At 56.3% G+C, this 20533-nt stretch overlaps 1 protein-coding gene across 3 annotated transcripts; it reads left to right on the top strand.

Annotated features, from left to right (window-relative positions):
• The first annotated feature begins 1662 nt into the window (after window positions 1–1662).
• GPR179 (G protein-coupled receptor 179) lies at window positions 1663–19047 on the top strand. 3 transcript variants are annotated; one of them, XM_081218155.1, is made up of 11 exons: window positions 1663–2664; window positions 3993–4101; window positions 5930–6017; window positions 6457–6692; window positions 7491–7559; window positions 7943–8052; window positions 8341–8579; window positions 8750–8888; window positions 9532–9637; window positions 10457–10603; window positions 12071–19047. In XM_081218155.1, exons 1-11 carry the CDS (start codon window positions 1871–1873, stop codon window positions 17099–17101), a joined length of 7068 nt encoding a protein of 2355 aa, XP_081074281.1. In that variant the 5' UTR covers window positions 1663–1870; the 3' UTR covers window positions 17102–19047. The 3 variants fall into 3 exon arrangements, with proteins under 3 accessions (XP_081074281.1, XP_081074282.1, XP_081074283.1); XM_081218156.1 differs by lacking the exons at window positions 1663–2664; window positions 3993–4101 and adding an exon at window positions 4549–4697; XM_081218157.1 differs by lacking the exons at window positions 1663–2664; window positions 3993–4101 and adding an exon at window positions 4549–4658.
• Window positions 19048–20533: the final 1486 nt, after the last annotated feature.

Below are 20533 nucleotides of genomic sequence, written 5' to 3' on the forward strand. Positions count from 1 at the left end.
CATTCAGTTTTAGTTTTCATTTCCTTCTCTATTAGAGAAAGGTCTGGGATATAGGCACTCTTAGTTCTGACATCATAGGGATTCTGTGGAGGTTTGTCCTCTAGCCCCCATCTCTTCCTCCACCCCTTATGTTCCCAGTGAAGGTTCCAAAGCAGAACTGTTGCTTGCAGAGGCCACCAGTAAAGCAAGAGAAGTTTTTAGCCACCACCACCCAGCCCTCCCTACATAAACTCAGAGATCTGGGACATCAGAGGTTTAAGAAGCAGGGATGGGGGCAAAGTGAGAAGGGGAGAAACTAACAGATAGCACATGCACATGGGGCCAAATCACTGGGTGAGGATCAGCAATGGGAAAGTGGTGGAAGAGGGAGGGAGAGGAAGGCAGGGGCTCTGTTCCGTGGCTGACTTCAAGAATCCACACCCTTCTGGATCAGAGGAGGCTGCCTCAGACAGTGCTAACTCTGAGCTTCCCAGTTATTGTGTCCGACAGAGGGAAGGATGTGAGGGGTAAGAAGACCTGGAAGAGCAGGAGAGGTTAGCCACGGCTTTCATGAAGAAAGGAAGAAGACAGGGCTTAGAATGACAAAATGAAGGTTCAAGAAGCAGAAGCAAAACTGTTCATTCTCTTCCCCCCTCCCCACCATGACCCCCTTACTCCCCGGGCAGTGGCTAACTCTGTGATGCAGGAGAAGGCGGGCTTCCCTGGCTGGGGAGGTGGAGACTTGGTGGAGGCTCCTGCTCTGTCAAGAGCAACAGTGTGGTCCTAGGGAAGTCCCTTCACCTCTCCGGGCTATAGTTAGGTCTTCTTGCGGTCTCTAAGGATGAATAATAGGGTGATGGTGGGGGTTTGATGGGGCAGTGTAGGAGAATCAGAGCTCTGGGTTTGAGTCTCGACTCAGATGAAGCAGCTGTGTGATCTTGGGTGAGTCTCTGAGCCTCACTGTCTGCATCTGTGAAGTGGGGATAAGAATATTCAGCATAGGTGGGTTGGGGAAGAGTCATTGAGATAACGCATGTGAAAAACACTTTGAAAAATGCCACCATCTGTACAAATATCAATTATGGTTCTATTGGGCTCTCTTGGGACTTCCCTGGTGGTCCAGTGGTTAAGACTCTGCACTCCCCATGCAGGGGTCCTGGGTTCAATCCCTGGTCAGGGAATCTGACCCCACATGCTGCAGCTAAGAGCTGGTGCAGCCAGATAAATAAATAAATATTTAAAAAACCCTATACTTATTGGGCTCTCTTGTCCACCCCTCGCCAACCCCAATCTCAAATTCCAGCTCAGCAGCAGGGGGTACAGGCAGCTAGAGCAGATTGCCAGGAGCTGCAGCTTGGCCCTTTATCATGGCCGTCGAAATTGCTGCCAGGAGGCTGAGTGGCGCAGAGGGGTGGAGAGAGGGGCACGGGCTCATCTGCCGTTGCTATGGCGCCCATCCCGGATTTGCCCATCTCTCCTAATGGAGCAAAGGGCAGAGGGGGGGAGGGAGGAAGAGAGAGAACGGCTGGTCCCTTCTATCTCTCCCTGGAGCAGATGTAGGGTGGGGAGTGAGGGGAGGGAGCCTAGATATTGGATAAGAGGGGGAGGGAAGAGTGGTGTGCCAGGATTAAAAGGGTTTGTGATGGGGGGGCCACACTGAGAGAGCAGGGAACAGAGCCCTCATGCCTACGTCCAGAAGCCAGCTGATGACGTTAAAGAGAAGAAAAAACAAGCAAGACAGCGTGAGCATGAGAGAGAGGAAGAGAGGAAGAGAGAAGGCAAGGATCGGAGGCGTGCAAGCAGGCAGCCCCAGACTGCGACCAGCCTCTGCCTGGGATCTCCAATACCCCGGGCAGCCTGGACCCCAGGGTCCCTGAGAGCTGCCCCAAGGATGGGCACCAGGGCAGTGGTCATGCCTCCTCCTGTGTGGGGGCTGCTGGGCTGCTCTTTCCTCTGTGGCTGGACTCTGGGGGGTCCGAGGCTCCTCCGCTCTCTGCCCGCGCTGTCCTCCCAAGTCAAGCCAGGATCTGTACCCATGTGGGTGCCCCCGGAGGGGGCTGAGGCAGCCCTGGCTTTTCTCTACTCTGGAGATGCCCAACAGCTGTCAGGGGCTAATTGCAGTGAGCGCTATGAAGCCCATGGGGCAGGAGCCAGACCAGGGCTCCCCCCAGTCCTATGGAGGGCAGCGGGCACCATTACGCAGGCTGCCAATTTCCTCAACATGCTGCTACAAGCCAACGACATCCGGGAGTCCAGTGTGGAGGAGGATGTGGAGTGGTACCAGGCACTGGTCCGCAGCGTGGCCGAGGGGGACCCGAGGGCATACCGGGCTTTGCTGACCTTTAACCCTCCACTGGGGGCCAGCCACCTGCAGCTGGCCCTGCAGGCCACCCGGATGGGGGAGGAGACCATCCTTCAGGACTTGTCAGGGAGCAGGGTGCAGAAGGAGAACCCAACCGGAGCCCTGGACACCCCTGACCTGCAGAAGCGGGTGCTGATCAACGACCTAGGGAGCCTTGGCAGCCCCAAGTGGCCACAGGGGGATGGATATGTGGGGGATTTGCAGCACGTCAGGCTGTCTCCTCCCTTCCTGGAATGCCAGGAGGGCCGGCTCCGTCCGGGCTGGCTTATCACACTCTCAGCGGCCTTCTATGGACTCAAGCCAGACCTCAGCCCGGAAATCAGGTAAGTGGTTTTTGTGCAGGGTTTGATGCTATTGTGTATTTGTGGGGTGGGGGGCCCAAGTCCAGCCAGCTGTGCATAGGCCATTTGGTATGCACATGTATGGGGGACACAGATGTGTGTATTTGCATTCAGCTGTGTATATCTGCAGTTGACCCTGGGACTCTGTAACTGTGTGTTAACATATACAAGTGTGTGTATGTACTACATATAAATCACTCCATTTACAAGTAGGTATACACGTGTGTGTGTACACATGTGTGGACATAGCTGGGCATAGGTCCTGGCCTCCAGGTCTGAGTAGTGGGTACAAGGCAGGAGAGGGCTTGGTGCGGGAGACAGTGACAATCCATGGACTGGCTTCTCAGAGGAGTCAGATGGGCGCTTCGGGAGTGAAATTCGCTGCTCCCTAGCAGTCTAGAACTGTAAAAGGAGGCTTCTGCAAAGGAAGGAAAGCACTTGGGGGGAGGCTTGGCACCATTGCCTCTTCTGCCCAGGAGTTGGCCAGATCCCCAGGGTCACTCCCAATGGCTATACTCTTATATCAAGTCCTGACCCCAGTAGCCTACGATACTCCTCAAATAACTGACTTCCTCCCTCAGCTGGAGTAAAGAGGTGATTGGGAGCCATGACGGGAAGGAGGGAGCAGATGGATAGTGTACCGCAAGGCAGTCAACCATCAACGTTGTTTTCCCAGCTCTGTGTCCCCATTCATGGTCCCGGGCAGAGTTCCTCTCCTGGCCACAGGCAGCCTGGCTCCTTGCCAGCTCTCTCCCCATTCAGCCCAGACCAGGGGTTGAGAGCCCTTGGGCCAGGCAGCTCTGACTCCGGGCCCCTCTATTCCATATCTCCTTTGCTGTGATCAATTCAGACCTGGTTTGGGCAAAGTGAGGGGGTGGTTAATAGCTGCGCTTTGCGTGTGTGTGTGTGTGTGTGTGTGTGTGTGTGAGTGTGTGAGTGTGTATATACATGCAGTGGGGAAGTGTGAATATCCCTTTCAGACAGATCATCAGAGCCGCAGCTCCTGTATGTCTCGCCCCCTCCCTTTCCCAGTGATAGAAATCAAGAAATGCTAGGATGTTGAAAACCTGAGGGAAGGGGGGTGGGGGCAGGGAAAAACCTAGGGGGAGGAGGATTGTTGCTGCAGAGACAGCGAGGGTTAATAGCACTGGAGAAATGGCGTGCGTGCGTGTGTGCCCTCTCTCCTGGCACACTGCAGCCACTGTGCTAAAGTTCGTAGAGCTTGCATTGCCTCATAGTCTGGGGTCCAAGGACACATGTCTGCCTTGGCATCGTTGACTGTACCCCTAACTGCCAATTCACTGCCCTAGGGGGCAGGTGCAGATGGACGTAGATCTTCAGAGCGTGGACATCAACCAGTGTGCCAGCGGCCCAGGCTGGTACTCTAACACACACCTGTGTGATCTCAACAGCACCCAGGTAAGGATACAGAGGGCGGGGGTGCTGGTGTCCTGCCTCCCTCCCCTTTCCCATCACTGCCATCAGGAGCAGCTGACAAAGGCACACCACCCTCTCCGGGCTTCAGGGAAGTCCCTACTGATAAGATAGATAGAGATGAGATACCAGGCTTTTTGAGAGTGAGGACACATACAGCCCAGCCCCATCCCCCACCCGAGACAGCCACCTTCATTCCTTTGCATTCTCAGCGTGCTTCCCTGTCTGCTCTCCCTTCGGGTACTAGGTGCTCCAGGATCCCTTCCCAGGACCGCCTCCTGAGCCTCTATTAATTGTCCCCTTTCCTTCTCCTGAATCACATTCTCCATGTCAACAGAGCTCTGGGCTCTTTCTGACCCACAAAGGATGCTCTGTTGGGTGTTTGTTGAAATCAGTAGAATTGCTGGCTGGGGTGTAGGAGGAGACTAACCAGAGAAGGAACTTGAAGAGCTCTGGGACTGGTCAAGGTGGTGGAACCCAGGCGAGATGCTGGCAAAATCAAAGCCGTGGATGCAGGAGAATCTGGATAATGGAAAGCAATGGTTGGTAATCCTGCAAGCCCAGTACTGGGAAACTGGCAGGTCAGTGAACTAATCCACTCCACAGTTACACTGACTGCATGCTTGTTCCTGAGCCGAACCAAAGCCAAGGGGAGCCCTGCAGCCTGCTGGGAGGTGTGGTGGGTTTGGGCATCTGTTGCTCTTCAGGGCTCATGTGTTTGGAGCTATCAGTCCAGGGATGGATAAGGGCTCCCACTGTCCAGTGCACTTTTTTTTTTTTTTTTTTTTTTTTGCGGTACGCGGGCCTCTCACCGCTGTGGCCTCTCCCATTGCGGAGCACAGGCCCCGGACGCGCAGGCCCAGCGGCCACGGCCCACGGGCCCAGCCGCTCCGCGGCACGCGGGATCCTCCCAGACCGGGGCACGAACCCGTGTCCCCCGCATCGGCAGGCGGACTCTCAACCACTGCGCCACCAGGGAAGCCCTGTCCAGTGCACTTTTAAACCCAGCCACATTCGTGCCTCTGGGTATGCATTTGTCTGTGGCAGGAACAGAACCTTTTCCGGTGGTGTGAGTAAGAGGGGAGGCTGGGCCATGATTTCAGAAGCACCTTCTAGGGGCTGGATGTGTACTCTCCCGTCCTTTGCCCCACCGCTGTCTGTTCCCAGCCACTCCCTACAGTAGATCGGACCTCATCCACGGGCTCACCTTCCCTGCCAGGCTCCGAGGTCTTCTCTGTCCCCTGCTGGGCAAACACCCATGGGGGGAGGTGGAATAAAGAGCTGGCCTTGGCATCCCACCAGCCTGGCATTAGCCTGGCATTAGGGCTGGGGAGAGCAGTCCTGCGCCAAAGCCAGATGGCCCTGATGGAGGAAGCTGCTCCTCCATGGGGGCCTTTTCAACCCACCTGTGTGCCAAAGAGGGAGGCTGATGGGGACCCTGGAAAAAGGATGCAGGCACACAAGTGTGGTTGAGCTCAGATTTCTCCCTGCTTCCACCTCCCCAGCACCTTGCTCTAGCATCAGCTGGGCACTGGGAAATGGGACCTGGGAGGCTCCCGTCAGGGCCAGTCTGAATAAAGGCGTGATCCATCTCCATACTCTTTGCTTGGAGGTCTCTTTGAGAAGAGAGGCAATGGTGGGGGCAGACTAGGGTATCCAGGGATGGAAGGCTTCCCAAGGGCTGGGGTGGCTTTCTGGTGGGGCTCCCCGGTGTAGACCCAGGGGCCGTGGATAGGAAGGTAGATGCACCCTCCGTCTCTTCCCAGGAGGGAAAGCCTCATATAAATACCGATTGCGTTTGTCATCCCCACAGTGTGTCCCCCTGGAGAGTCAGGGCTTTGTCCTTGGCCACTACCTCTGCCGCTGCCGACCCGGCTTCTATGGGGCAAGCAGCTCCGGGGGTATGTAACTGTGAGGAGGGCCAGGGAGGTGTTTTACAGGCTGGGCTGATTGGAGCGGGGCATCCGGGGAAGAAAGGCAGGTCGGGGTGAGGCACTGGGAGGAAACTCATGGAGCAAGGGAAGAATGTCGAGAGAAGCAGGAGAGGCAGGCAGGGTCCAATTTGGGGGTGTCTGTTCCTTCCGAGAACGAGCTTACAACATGCCAGTCTGATGCAAGCTGACCTCGCAGTGAGTCCTAGCCTGGCATCACCTCTCCCTGTTACCCTGCCTTCCCCTGAAAGTACCCACGTCTTCATTCCTACCCATCCTGACGCTACCCCAGGGGCCACAGACCGTAAGAGGGCAGGGAGAGAGCTGTGGTGACCATTGGGAGAGAAGGCTGGGGTCTCAGGTTGTCCCAGCCATGCCCCTCTCCCTGCACACATCCTGTTCTTTATAGGCTCAGAGGAGGGTGCTGCCCAGCCTACCGGGCAATTCGGGTCCCCTCAAGGCAGCTCCGGGAGGCTGCTGCGGTGCCAACCGTGTGCTGAGGGCTGCTCCAGCTGCCTGGATGCCACGCCGTGCCTGGTGGAGGAAGCCCCCACGCTGCGGGCAGTGGTGCTGGTCTCTCAGGCGTGCTGCATGCTGGCCGTCTTCCTGAGTATGCTGGTCTCCTATCGCCGCCGCCAGAGCAAGGCAAGGAAGGCCCCACATCTCTCTTCTACACACGAGTCCTACCCATCCTGAGTCTCTAGCATCAACCGGAGACCAGGACTACCTCAGACTAGAACTTGAGAGAAATGGGTTCTGGCCCTGATTCTTAATCTAACTCACTATGTGACATGAGGCAAGTGACCTCACCCCCCTAGACCTGTTTCCTCACCTGCTCAATGAAGGCATTGGACTTGATTCAAAGCACGGTGTAGGCACTGGGGGAAATGATCTGGCCCCTCAGACATGTAAATAAAATGACCGCACAGCAGAACAGGGGCCAGGATAGAGGTGTCAGTTGCTGTGGCAGCTCAGAGAGGGGACCCAGTCACCCTGCCTGAGATGGCGTGGGAAGACTTTCCGGAGAACGTGACATTTGAGCCAACGTTGACGGTCAACTGACAGAGAGGCGAGTTTCTAGACAAGGAGGCAGTCTGACCCAAAGCTTGGAGGAAAGCCTGAGATCCCCTCTAGCTCCAGCAACCTCTGATTCTAGCCCAGGTCTGCAGCAAGGCCCAGGCTGGGACTGGGAGGGGCATGGGCCTGGGGTGGCAGGAGCTACATGAAACCTTTGCCTCAGCCAGGCTTAGTGCCAGGGGAGCTAAGAGCCTGTGGTGAGAGTGGCTGTGGATGGAGAGGGCAGAGCTAACGTTACAGGGAGAAGCTCTAGCCCAGGGCCGTGGGGCGACCCCTCAAACAGGCCTGAGAGCCTCCCGTACCGTCCTCCAGGCTCCGTCCTCTCGCTGCCCCGCTTACATACCTCTCTCTTTCCCGGGTCCACAGAGCATCCGGGCCTCTGGGGTGGTGCTGCTGGAAACCATCCTGTTTGGATCCCTGCTGCTGTACTTCCCCGTGAGTCTGTGGCCAGAGGCTGACCCCACCTCCCAGGATCCCCCATAGTCCCAACCTGGTACCCTCCAAGCCCCAGAATCCTTCCTCTCTGTCCGGTTGGGGGGATTCAGAGACCTCAAAATCCTCCAACTCATACCCACAAATGACAGGCTGGTCTAGTAAGCTCTGGAACCAAACAGCCAGGCTCAAAAGGAGCTCTATGACCTGCTGTGTGACTTAGGACAAGTTACCTAACCTCTCATAACAAAGCTACTCCTTTGCAGAATGGAGGTGATGATGCCTCTATGAAGAGGCGGTTAGGAGGATCAGCCGTGTGTTTGGCATAGGCTGGCACACGGTGGAAGTGCAGTGGAGAGCAACTGTTTTTGCCCCCTCCCCACCAGGTGTTCATCCTGTACTTCAAGCCCAGTGTATTCCGCTGCATCGCCCTCCGCTGGGTCCGGCTGCTGGGGTTTGCCACTGTCTACGGCACTATTATACTCAAGCTTTACAGGTAGGGTCTGGGGCAGAGCTTGCTCTCACGCTGCTCACTCCAGGCTACCCCAGCTCATTTATGGAATGAAGTTCTTCACAGCCAGACCCCTACCAGCTCCACCCCTCTGTGCCCCCGAGGCCTGCTCCCATCACTATGGCCCTCCCCGCCATGTAAATCGTTTGGGGGTAAGACGAGGCGGTGAACCATGGAAGGGAGGGGAGGACAGGGATGTGCGGCGGGACGGGAGGCAATGGCCAGGGGCATCTCCCCTCCCTGCATCCACCAGCCACACTCTAACCCTCGTAGAGTGCTCCAGCTGTTTCTGTCTCGAACGGCCCAGCGGGGCCCCCACCTGAGCAGCGGGCGGCTGCTGCAGCGTCTGGGGCTGCTTCTGCTGCTGGTGCTGGGCTTCCTGGCTGTATGGACAGCGGGGGTCCTGGAGCAAGGCAGTGAGCGCACGGCCCTGCTGGCGCGAGGCCACACCCACGCAGGCCGCCACTTCTACGTCTGCCACCACGACCGCTGGGACTACATCATGGTTGTGGGTGAGCTGCTTCCACTGAGCCCAGCCTCACTCTGGTCCCCCTCCCTGTACCTCCAGGGGTCCTCCTGCCTTGTACCTGGACCCCTGGACCGGGGTCCCCCCAGCACGGCCTACAGAGAGAGGGGGGCATGGCTGCTGAGGTGGTACCCGGCTCTCCTTATTTCCCCGCAGCCGAGATGCTGCTCCTGTGCTGGGGCAGCTTCCTCTGCTACGCCACCCGGGCTGTTCCCTCAGCCTTGCACGAGCCGCGGTACATGGGCATCGCCCTGCACAATGAGCTGCTGCTTTCTGCTGCCTTCCACGCAGCCAGGTGAGGACGGGCCCTCCTACCCACCACGGCTCCCACCCTAATAACACTCCTCACCTCTCCCAGGTGGGGGGACCCCCATCCCACAGCCCTCCTTGCAACACCTACCACGCCTCAGCAAGGTGAGGAGGGCCCCCACCTGTAGCTCTCTCCCTACCCCACAGATACCCTTCCTGTAACCCATGTCTCACCCAACACCCGAGAAGAGGAAGCACGCTCCACTCCTAACTCCTCTCCCATTCCACACGCCCCACCCCGACTCTCCTCCACATACAGGCTCCACTCTCCCTGCCTTCTTCCCCCGCACACCCCAACTGTCCTTGCAGCGGGCCTGCTATGAGTGTCCACAAGGACCTGGCCCTGTGGTGAAGGTAGAACCAACCCACAGGGTGGTCCATAACAGAGTTAAGTGCTATAAGCAGCCAGAGAAGGCAAGCTGGAGTCGTCTGGGAGGGCTTCTCAGAGGTGGAGATTAACGTGAGCCCTGAGGTGGGAGGGCAGGAAGAAGGAAGAGTGCCCTCCTCACTGCACGGAGCACCTCCAGGAGATCAGGGCGGGGGCTGGGGAGGACAGCCACTGAAACAGCTGAGAGGAAGGAGGCCACTCCCACCTGTAGCTAACCGTCCCCTTCCCACCTCACCCTCAGGTTTGTACTGGTTCCCTCCCTGCACCCAGACTGGACGCTCCTCCTCTTCTTCTTTCACACCCACAGCACAGTCACCGCCACACTGGCTCTGATCTTCATCCCTAAGGTGAGGTCTTCCGCTGGCCTCGATGTGAGGGGAGACGCAGCCCCTTTGTACCAGGGGCACTGTGGAGCTGCTGTGCCCATAGCACCCTCTCCAGGCCAGGGTGAGAATGACACCCTGGGCCCTGAGGGATCTGGGCCCTAAGCAAGGAGCCCACTTAGGAGTCACGGAAGGAATCTCCGTCTCCAATCCCTGGGCAAGGGAAATAAGAGCTAGAGCCGGGACTTCCCTGGTGGCGCAGTGGTTAAGAACCCGCCTGCCAAGGCAGGGGACACGGGTTTGAGCCCTGGTCCTGGAGGATCCCACATGCCGCCGAACAACTAAGCCCATGTGCCACAACTACTGAGACTGAGCTCTGAGAAGCCCGCGCACCACAACGAAGAGTAGCACCCGCTCTCCGCAACTAGAGAAAGCCCACACATAGCAATGAAGACCCAACACAGCCAATAAGTAAATCAATAAATAATTAAAAATAAATAAATAAAACACTTGGAGTTTAAAAAAAAAAAGAGCTAGAACTGAAGGGAGTCCTTGTAATACAATTGGAAGGTTGGCAGACTCTGAAACTCAACTCAGAAGCAGTTACAGAAAGATAGGTGGTGGGGGGGAGCTGAAGGACATGGCTAGGAATTGTGGGGCCAGGGCATTGAGACCCCTGGTCTCTGAGCTAGAGAAAGTCAGGAAGGAGAGGGACCAATACTCCTTGGACCCCCAGAATTCCACATCAGAGAGGGGGTGAAGGTTTACGGAGTAAATACATATGCCACGGGGCAGGGAGCCAAGGTGAGTCTTTTTCCCGATCATGCCCACCACCATGGCCAGTTCCGGAAGCCGGGGGCTCCTCCCCGAGAGGAGATCTTGGATGAGGTGTACGAGGACGAGCTGGACCTGCAGCGCTCAGGCTCCTACCTGAACAGCAGCATCGCCTCAGCCTGGAGCGAGCACAGCCTGGACCCTGGAGACATTCGGGTAGGTGCTGCCCTCCCCGCCTCCTCTTGATGCTACTTAGGGGCTGGGCAGGGGGCACAGCGGCCCTGCCACCCGGGCTGTGTGCCACTGCAGGTCCCCTCTCCTCCCCATAGCTTTTCCTCTAAGACCCACCTCCCTCTCTTCTCCGCCATTGCCCTAAGCTGCTTCCCCTGGCTCTACTCAAAGGAGGCCACACAGTGGATAGACGCCCCCCCGCTGCAAAACCCCAGAACCCAGATTCCTGAGGCCCACTTGGCAAGGTAGAAGCAGAACCATGAGTGGAGTTGAAATCCCCTGTGTCCCCTGTGTCCTCCACTCCCACTCAGCAGGGCCACCGTGAGGGGCAGCCTAAGAAACCCCTCAGTCCCCAACACACCAGGCAGTTAGTGACCTAGGGCCACCGGGGCTGGGTAATTCAGGCAGTGAGTGGCTACCAGGGATTTCCACACCGGGATCCCCTTTCCCTGGACCCAGCAGTGTTAGAGAAAGGACGTTCTTCCTGAGTCTTACATCAGGAGAGCATCCTTACCTTATTTTTCTGCTTAAGAATATCATTATAGTCACAGAAACCCTAATGAGAGGCTCAGAGGGTAGGAAATAAAGAGACCTGCCAGTAAAGCCCATTGTCTTATAGAACCTGCATGTGGGAACAGTCCCAGGAAGCCATGTTGTCCATCCCTCCACCTCTCCTGGGGCCCCCTCCACACCTGACTTGTTTACATTCCCCAATTCCTTCCTTGTCTCAACTGCCTTTGCCTCTCTTTCCCCCGTATCCTCCTCATCCTCTGAGCACTGCCTGCCCAGCCGCCGGCCCCCTGGGGATAGGCTGAACTGAGAACCGACTCCAGCAGGCAGGCCAAAGAGTGGAGGCACGCTGCCACAGAGACACCATCCTTGACCCTCTAGCATGGGGAGCAGCGGCCCATGTACCTCCCCTCTGCTGGCTGCGGGGAGAGATCCAAAGTACAAAAGACTTTCAAAGCCCCATTCCGTCACTTACACCTGAATATGGCAGTTTTCCCGCCCACTGGTCCCGCCACCAATCTCACATAATCCTCTTCAGGAAGTGAACACTAGGCGGCCAGTTTTCCTTACTTTATTGAAGCAGAGGCTCAGAGAGGGCTAGAAATAGCCTGGAGGCGCATGATGGGTCACAGCAGCCTCAAACCCAGGTTTCCCGTCCCCCAAGCTGGAGGCTCCCCACCGGACCACAGCGCCCAGAGAAGTCAGTGGTGCGCTGAGGCCTCGGAGCTGAGCGGGTCGGGCTCGGGAACTAGGTTGTTGGCCCCGCAGGACGGAGAGGTGAATTCTGAGTTTTAAAAGCTGGGACGGGACACAGCTTGGTGGGCGAGAGATCCCCCCGAGGAAGTGGTCTGAGCAAGGGCCGGGGGGCGGAGCAGCGCCCCCCGGGGGTGGAGAGCTTGGTCCTCACCGCCAGCTCCGCCCCCCGGGTCCCCCCGCCCCCAGGACGAGCTGAAGAAGCTCTACGCCCAGCTCGAGGTCCACAAGACCAAGGAAATGGCCGCTAACAACCCGCACCTGCGCAAGAAGCGAGGCAGCTGGCGCCAGGGCCTGGGCCGCTCCTTCATGAGGTACCTGGCCGAGTTCCCCGAGGCCCTGACCCGCCAGCACTCCCGGGACTCGGGCTCCCCGGCCCGCGGCAGCCTGCCCGGGGGCTCCTCCCGCCGCCGGCTGCTCAGCGCCAGGCTGCCCAGCGCCAGCCTCCGGGAGCCCGCCGCGCCGCCGGCTCTGCGCAAGTCCCGCAGCACCTGCGAGCAGGACCGCGCTCCCCGCGGGGAGCAGTACCCGCCTCTGCACGACTCGCTGCTGAGGAGGAAGCTGGCCAGGAAGGGCCCGCAATCCGAGAGGCGCGAGTCGGCGGCAGGGCCGCCCGCGCTGAGCTTCAGGTCGGCCAGCGCCCACAATCTGACGGTGGGAGAGCGGCTGCCCTGCGTCCGGCCCGCCTCGCTGCACAAGTCGCTGAGCGTCGTGGCTGGCTCCAGGGAAAAGGCCCTGCTCGAGGCCAGCCAGGCCTGCCTGGAGGAGACCTACCAGCGGGCGAGGGAGCGGGAGGAGAGAAGGAAGGCAGAGGCCGCCCTGGCCAGCCCGGCGCGGAGGCCCTCGGCCTGGAGGCTGGAGCGAGCCCGAGCGACTCCCCTGTCGGCCCCACCTTCCCCGGCCAAGAGGAGCAGCGTGGACAGCTACCACGCCTCCAGAAAGCTGCACGAGGAGGCCGTGAGAAGGCTGCCCCACCCGCCCGTCCAGCACCAGATCTCCACACCCATCATGGCCACGTGTGGGGTGGGCCTGGGGGAGCCGGGGATGCGGACTCCCACCTCCAGCTTCTCTCTGGCTCTGCTGCCAGCTCCCGCCCCTGCCCTGGCACCCATCCCAGTAGCCCCACAAAGCCCCAGCCTACTCACCTACATCTGCCCCTGGGAGAATGCAGAGCTGCCATCGAAGAAGGAAACTGTGGCTCAGGAAGGCCCCTCGGGGCCAGAGCGGGGCAACCGCTCTCCCGCCTCAGGTCGGGCCAGGCTCTGGAGGGCCCTGTCTGTAGCAGTAGAGAAGAGGGGGGCTGGGGAGAGTGGGATGGACACGGAGGACAGGTGTCTCCAGGGGGAAGCTGATGAGGATGAGGACAGGCCTAAGTTCTTCTCTAAATCCCACAGCCTCAAGACCCCTGTTCAGCAGGGTTCCATGCGTAGTCTGGGACTGGCTATCAAAGCTCTGACCCGTTCTCGGAGCACATACAGAGAGGAGGGCGGGAAAGGGAGTCCTGGCAAGGAAGAGAAGGGCCGAGCTTTGGGAGAGGGTGTGGGGGCGTGTCCCAGATCTCCCAGGCCAGGCCGCCCCAAGGCGGTGAGTAAGCAGGCCGCGCTTGCCCCCTGTGATGACGAGGAGTCCTTCCAGAACCAGCAGAACGCTCACACAAGCAGAATGCTCCAAGTCTGTCACCAGGAGGGCGGCCGGGAACAAGAAGACAGAGGCAGGAGGCCGTCCCAGGGTCTAGGGGAGGGGAAGGTTGCGAGAGCAGGTAAAACAGGGCCTGCCACACTGAGGCGAGTCAGGCGGGGCACAGTTCGGGACAAACATGTGAAGCAAGCAAAAGAAGCCCCTGGGCGGTGGTGGGAACGGCCCAAAGCTGGCCTCCAGCCCCTGGGCAGTGCTGACCAGAGGGTGATAGATGTATGCCCCTGGGAAGTCCCCGAGTCAGAAACGTGTCAGCCTGACAGTAGCAACAAGGCCGAAATCTGCCCCTGGGAGGTACGCGGAGGCCCTGAGGAGGAGGCCCTGAGGCAAGATCTAGATGCCTCCCAAGACGAGAGGGGGAAAGGCTCGGAAAAGTCAGAACCCAAAGATGTGGTTGCCGTTGCTCAGAAAAAGCCGGAGAGGCTGGTCAGGGGACAGGAGGCAGTGTGTCCCTGGGAGAGTGCCGATCCTGGGGGTCTGTCCCGTCGCTCGGCCCCTCGGGACTCTGGCAGCACCAAGGGCAGGTCTGGGACGGTGGGCAGCGTGGAGCCTAGAGAGGCAGAGACACGACCGTGGGAAGCCGCTGGCCCAGGAGCTTGTACACCTGACATCACCAAGGCAGAGCTCTGTCCCTGGGAGGCACGTGAAGGAGGAGAGAGTGAGAAACCGTCCCAGGAGGGAGTAAAGAAGCTCCCCCAGGCAAAGCAGAAAAGTCTCAAGAAGGCAATCTTCTTGGAAGAACAGAAACTGGGTGAAGGGTTGGCATCTCTCTGTCCGTGGGAAAGGACAGATTTCCGGGGCCCCTCAGCAGCCTCTACTCAGGCCCCGGGAACCTCCGGGGGCTCGGGGAGTTTGGGCAGCAGCGTCACTGAGGCGTGTCCACGGGAGGCAGGAGATGCTCCTGCCATCGGGAAAGCAGAGGTTTGTCCCTGGGAGCTGGGTGATGAGGTAATAGGGAAGGAAATGATGAGTCAGAGGACAGGTGGAGAATCTCTCCAGGAAAAGGGAAGAACCTCCAGAAAAGGGAGCTTTGGAGAGACGTGGGAACAAACTGCGAAAGCAGCGCAGAAATTTAGTCAACGGCAGGAGTCCGTGTGTCCCTGGGAGAGCACAACCCCTGGGCACTCCAGCCCACGTCTAGAAAACTCCTCATCCAAAGCTGGTGGCCAACTCCTCAGCAAGGGTGGAAGCAGAGCAGCGCAGGTATGTCCCCGGGAAGATCTCAGGTCAGAGGCAAAGGCAGCAACACCTGCCAAGGCAGAAATCTGTCCCTGGGAGGTGAATGAAAGAACGACAGAGGACTGGACATCAGGACAGGCACCAAAAGGAGAATCTCAAAAGGACAAGGAGAAGATGCCTGGGCCATCAGGAATCAAGGATAGCACAGCTTGGGAAAAGCCTGGGGGACAGGTGCAAAAGCAGGAAGCAGTCTGTCCCTGGGAAAGGGTGGACCCTGGCAGCTTCTCCCCACAACCCGGTCCTCGAGACACAGATAGACCCAAAGCCACTTTCCAGATGTCAGGCAGTACGGGAAGCAAAACTGCTGAGATCTGTCCCTGGGACGCAGAGGAAATCCTGCCGGCTGAGAAGGCAGAGATCTGTCCCTGGGAGGTGAGTGCTGGAGCAGGGGAGAAAAGGGCTTTGGGAATTGAGGCCATTAGGCAATTTCCAAATGATACAGGAAGGGCTTCTGCAGATTTTGGACCTGGAGAGATAGCTGTTACTGCTCCAGAGAAGCCAGAGAGGCAGGCCTGGGAGCGGGAGGTGGCCTGCCCCTGGGAGAGCTTGGATCCAGGGGACTCCTCTCGGCATTCAGACACTCTGGGCACCGAGAGACCAAAAGCTGGGCTCCAGGTATTGGACCGTGTGGGGTGCAGGCCAGCTGAGGTGTGTCCCTGGGAAGCAGAGGGAGCGCCTACCAGTGAAAAAGCCAAGATCTGTCCCTGGGAGGTGGATGAAGGGGCCCCCGGGAAGGAATCGGAACAAGAGACGGGGACTGATTCCATGGGGCAGAGGGAGAAGACTCTAGAAAAGGGGAGACTCACCTCCCTGGGAGAAGACATATCAAAATGGGAGACAAAACTGAGTCAAGAGCAGGAAGCTATGTGTCCTTGGGAGAAGGACTCGAGGACACCCTCTGCTCAGGCCGAGGTCTCAGACTTGTCCAGCAGCGGGAGTAGCAGAGCGGCAGCGGGGCACTCCGTGGAAGTGAGTGAGGAAGCAGCACCGAAAGGGGACCTGACACAAGACCCAAAGATGGGCTCCTTCCCAGAACAAGCAGAAGTCACAGCTGAAGATGGGGAAAAAGCAAGCAATGAGCTACGACCTGTCTGTCTACAGGAGAGCATGGCCCCGGCGGGCTCTTTCTCCCACCCAGACAGTCACGGCCCTGACCAACCTAAAGCCGGTGCTCAGACACCGCTCAGCGCTGGGGGCAGGCTTGCTGAGGTCTGCCCGTGGGATGCTCCTGCCGTGGATGCTCCTGCATCTGACAGCGGCGCCAAAGCGGAGACCTGTCCCTGGGAGGTGACTGGAAGAATCCCCGAGGAAGGGGTGTCAAGACAGGATGGAGAAGGGGAGCCTCAAGAGGAGGAGGAGAAAGCCCCAGAAAAACCAGAGCACAAAGCTGTGGCCGTTCAGGTAAACTCAGGGAGTGCAGATGGGAAACAGGAGGCTGTGTGTCCCCACGAGAGTCAAGATCGTGGGGGTCTGTCTCCACAACCAGCCCCACAAGCTTCTGACAGAAGCAAAGAAAGTTCCGAGGCGGCAGGCAGCGTGGGGGCCAGAGTAGCAGAAGTGTGTCCACGGGAAGCAGAAGAGGCTCCCTCTGATAAGAAAACAGAAATCTGCCCTTGGGAGGTGAGTCAAGGAGCAGCAGAGAAAGGGGGACTGGAACAAGAGGTGGACAGAGAATCTCAAGGGCAAGGAGAGATGTTCCTGCAAAAGGCAGGATCTGGAGGGACTGGAGAACACTTCTCAGAAGAAGTGAAAGTCAACAGAGAGCGAGAGACGGTCTGTCCTTGGGAAGGCACAAGGTCAGAAGGGCTCTCCCCCCAGCCAGATGCTCCAGACACGGACCAACCCAAAGTGAGTCCCCACAGAGCAAGCCGTATGGGGAGCAGGATGGCAGAGCTATGTCAGTGGGAAGTCACAGATCCAGAAGGAAATAAAATAAAGGGGGCCACGGCAGACATCGATATATGTCTTTGGGAGGTAGCTGGAGCCCCATCTGACGAATCTGGCCTCCTGGCTTTAACGGAAACTCAGACAGAAAAACTCTGCCCCATAGCCCCTGAGAACCCACCATGCCTTTTAGTCCACAGACCTCTGGGTGGTTTCCTTCCAGAAGGCAAAAGCCCCTGCCCCAAAGTGAGCAAGCCAGCCGGTACTTTTACTCTGGAAGGTGTCAGAGAACTCCAAGGACCTTCAGAACTTGGGCCGAGGACCAGCTTAGTCCCAGAGCCAACTCTCCAGGAACCTAAGGCTCAGAAGTCTTCCTCCTTAACTGAAGACAAGGAGAAGTAGCTTCTAAAGCTCAACACGAAGAACTCACCCCTCCAACTGTCTGTCCTTGGGACTAGGAGTAACAACTGTATCAGGTGAGGCGAAACACTGGGTGGCTATCTTTTAGGAGCCAAGGTCCTTTCCAAGTCCTAGGTGTTTCCAAAAAACTGAATCAAACACACTTGGCCACTTTCTCTCTCCAAGGTGGCCAGAAGTCAACTCATTCCAAGACAAACTGTACAAATAGGGTTTAGCTCGGACCGCAACAGTTAATCCCATCCCCTCTTTACTTCCAACTCTTCTTCCTGCTCCAGAGAACAAGGGCTGGACCTTCTACTTCTAATGAATCCTCCCATCCAGCCAGAATACTCAACACAAGCTGTCTGTGACAGGACACTCACTTGTAAAGCCAATGTTAGTGATAAAGGGAAGTCAGCTGTGCCCAGCCCACATTTTCTCAAAAGGAGACCCATTCTTCTGTGAAGTCTACGAAGGACATTTTTTTGGGAAGAAACTAAACCACTCAAGGCATTGGCCAGATAGGGGCTGAGGATTACAGAAGGTTATACAGGTCACCATGGGAAGCTTAGAAGCCACTTATTCAAGTTCAAAGGTAGATCAGGGGGAAAACTTAAATGGCTCAAAAGAGGTGCCTGAAATGCCTTAAAGATCCTGTCATTTTGACTTTGGATCTCCAGGTTCTGCTTTATCGATTCTCTCACACCTGCCCTGCTTGACTGCTGAAGGACAGCGAATCAAGCACACTTACGTCAACGTCTGGCATCCAAAGCAACATCAGAGACAGAGAGCATAAAGGGAAAGGCAATTGCTCCAGGTCCTTCCCACACCAGCGTTAACAGTCTAAGCCCAGTTTAAGAAGTATGACCCTTACAAGCCTTCTCAGATGGCCTTCCCTCGTTCCTGCTCCATCTTTTGCCAATCTGCAGAGTTCATCCCACTGCCTCATTCTCCTAGCCTTTCAGTACTGTCATCAAAGGGACCCCTCTCTGTTGTCCAATGCAACTGGGGGGGAATTTCTGGTTCCAATGCAAGAACCACTCCAAATCACTTGCTCAGTAACAGGAGGCCCCCCATCAGTCTCTTTCCCGAGAAGCCCGAGAAAGAAAGGAGGTCCTGTTTACAGCCAGCACTTTAACTGCCCTCAGAAAGAGTAGTGCTATGAGGCAGGTTAGAGGCCTGAGGGCCAGGGAAAGGGCATCGTGTAAATACAAAGCCTCCTTTCTTAGGGAGCTCTCTCTCGTTCTTAGCTCGGCTCAATTCTCTCAAGTCAATTCAGGCTACCCTTACTTAAGTGGTCCTAGATAACAGAGTGCTAGAATTAGGTGATACTACCAGAGGGGAATGAGGTAGGAGAAAAACATTGGTCACAGACATCCCAGGATTGGCAGGGGTGAGGTGGGGGTGGAAATAGGCAGACTAAACATGGCACAGGGGCCCACCCTCTAACTGGACAGATACCGATGCGATGCCATTCACCAGGAGGAAAAACACCAAAGAAGGGGACCAAATACCCAATGGGGAAAATATCAGTCTGCATGTAAATACTCTGGGCAGCTACAGGGCTTCACAGGAAAAGGAGCAAAGTGTTCCATTTCCAAAAAAGAAGAAGGAATGGAGTAACCCACTTTCAGAGACCAGAGGCCCTTGTTCCGTATCTAGGCCTTCCCTCTTACCTAGGTCCCCTGCCCTAGGCTTCCAGAGCAGTAACTGAAGTGTGTTGTTTTCCTGGGCTCTAGCTAGTTAGCCTCACAGCTTCCGAGCCAATGCAAATTCTGCACCTCAGAACAATCCCACTGGGTCTGGACTAGCTGGGAACAGAAAAGTTGTCCCTCTAACCACAGTTGTGAAATAAACCATGCGGAAAAAAACAAAGAATGCTTTTTCTTGACTATTGCAGTTGTTTCTAGCTTATTCATTATGGTGATTTTATGTTTTCAATGTTTCTAAACATTAATAGTAGATAGATAAGGAAAGAACAATGCCTGCTCTAAAGCCCAAGGTAGCCACATGGCAGCCTTCAGGACAATGGGACTGTCTGGCTAATTCTCAGCCAGTGCCCAGCTACATGGGTGGCACTGCAGATGGTCTCTGCCCAGCCCTTCAAGCCAATCCTGTACATCTGGGCCATTTGCTCAGCTGGATTTGATCCCAAGGGGAAATGAAAATTGCACTTATCCTCTGGCTCTCTGGTGGCTCCCTGGCTTAGCTGCTATTTAGGATTATCTAGAGACCCCTGAGACAGAGATAGGGGAGTGGGGTGAAACAGCTTATTTGAAACTGTTTTTTCATATATTCAGAGAAATCAAGACGTCATTTGGCCATTAAGTGTGCTTTGTTTCTGTTTCCCTACCCTCCCAGGATTGCCTCCCCTTACTGCATACTCCCCAGCTGTGGATCCTACTCAAAGCACTTCCCTTCTCATTCTGCCTTAATCCAGGGCTCAGGCAAATAGGATATGATCAAACCTCACTTGGGCAGCAATGCTGGAAACTGATGTACATTTTAAGCCAAAAGGGTTGAAACTTAAGTAGCATGATGAGGGTGGCTGCTGTGGATTAACCTACTAGAGCTGCCTCTTCCCTAAGCTTACACATCTTGTTTCTATGGTCAGCACTCAGCAGCTGTTATTAAAACATCAGTTTTCCCCAGTGAGGCCTGGTCTGTTTGCTGCTTTGCTGAAATGGTAGCTTTACAGAGACTGAGGGGTCAGGTTATTCTCAACCTGATTCCAGTTTCTTTGGACTCTACTCTCAAGACAAGGTCAGAACAGATTAATCCTTAACCCAGGTGATAAACTCCTTAAAAGAAAATACTAGACTTGAAAAACAGAAACACAAGAATTAAGGTTCTGATTTTTAAGGGGAGCCCTCATGGGCTGACCAAAGTAATAGTACTATAAACCAAGCTTGCTGCTGGGACAGTGATTTCCCTTGTCATACCTCAGATGACCCAGGACACGAGCATGAGAAGTCCCACATCCTCCTCCAGCTGGAGCTAAGGAAGAAGAAGGGGCTGGGCTGTTTCACTCTACATAGGTCCATATTCTGGTATCTCTGCCTCCAAATTCAGGCTGGAAAAAGAGTCACCATCTCCAAAAGGTGCTAGAAATCAGGGAACTAAGTCTTACTGATGGATTTCCCAAATGTATCCACACTACCATGGCCCCTTCCTCCTCTAATGCTTCCTGGGATCACACCAGGATGCAGCTGATAATTAAGAACAAAATCCAAAGGCTGAAGGCGAAATGATTTCTTTGGACTTACATTCATCTATGAAATACAAATATTGGTTCAGTGAGTCCGTGTATGCGAAAAGACCCTCTTCAATGACACCACTTTTATAAACACTAATTCTTTTTCCCAAGTCTGGATTTCCTGTAAGTCACATCACTCACAATTAAGATAACTTCCACTTCTGCCCTCTGAAGGCTGG

The sequence above is a fragment of the Mesoplodon bidens genome (assembly GCF_964165515.1).
Source record: "Mesoplodon bidens genome assembly, chromosome: 19".
NCBI classification, from domain to species: domain Eukaryota; kingdom Metazoa; phylum Chordata; class Mammalia; order Artiodactyla; family Ziphiidae; genus Mesoplodon; species Mesoplodon bidens.

Excerpts from the sequence above, each read along its gene's own strand:
- GPR179 (XM_081218155.1), top strand. The coding sequence starts at position 1,871 with ATGGGCACCAGGGCAGTGGTCATGCCTCCTCCTGTGTGGGGGCTGCTG. Across the intron at positions 7,560-7,942 it reads CCCTGCTGCTGTACTTCCCC|GTGTTCATCCTGTACTTCAA; the intron begins GTGAGTCTGTGG and ends CCTCCCCACCAG. Across the intron at positions 10,604-12,070 it reads TGGACCCTGGAGACATTCGG|GACGAGCTGAAGAAGCTCTA; the intron begins GTAGGTGCTGCC and ends CCCCGCCCCCAG.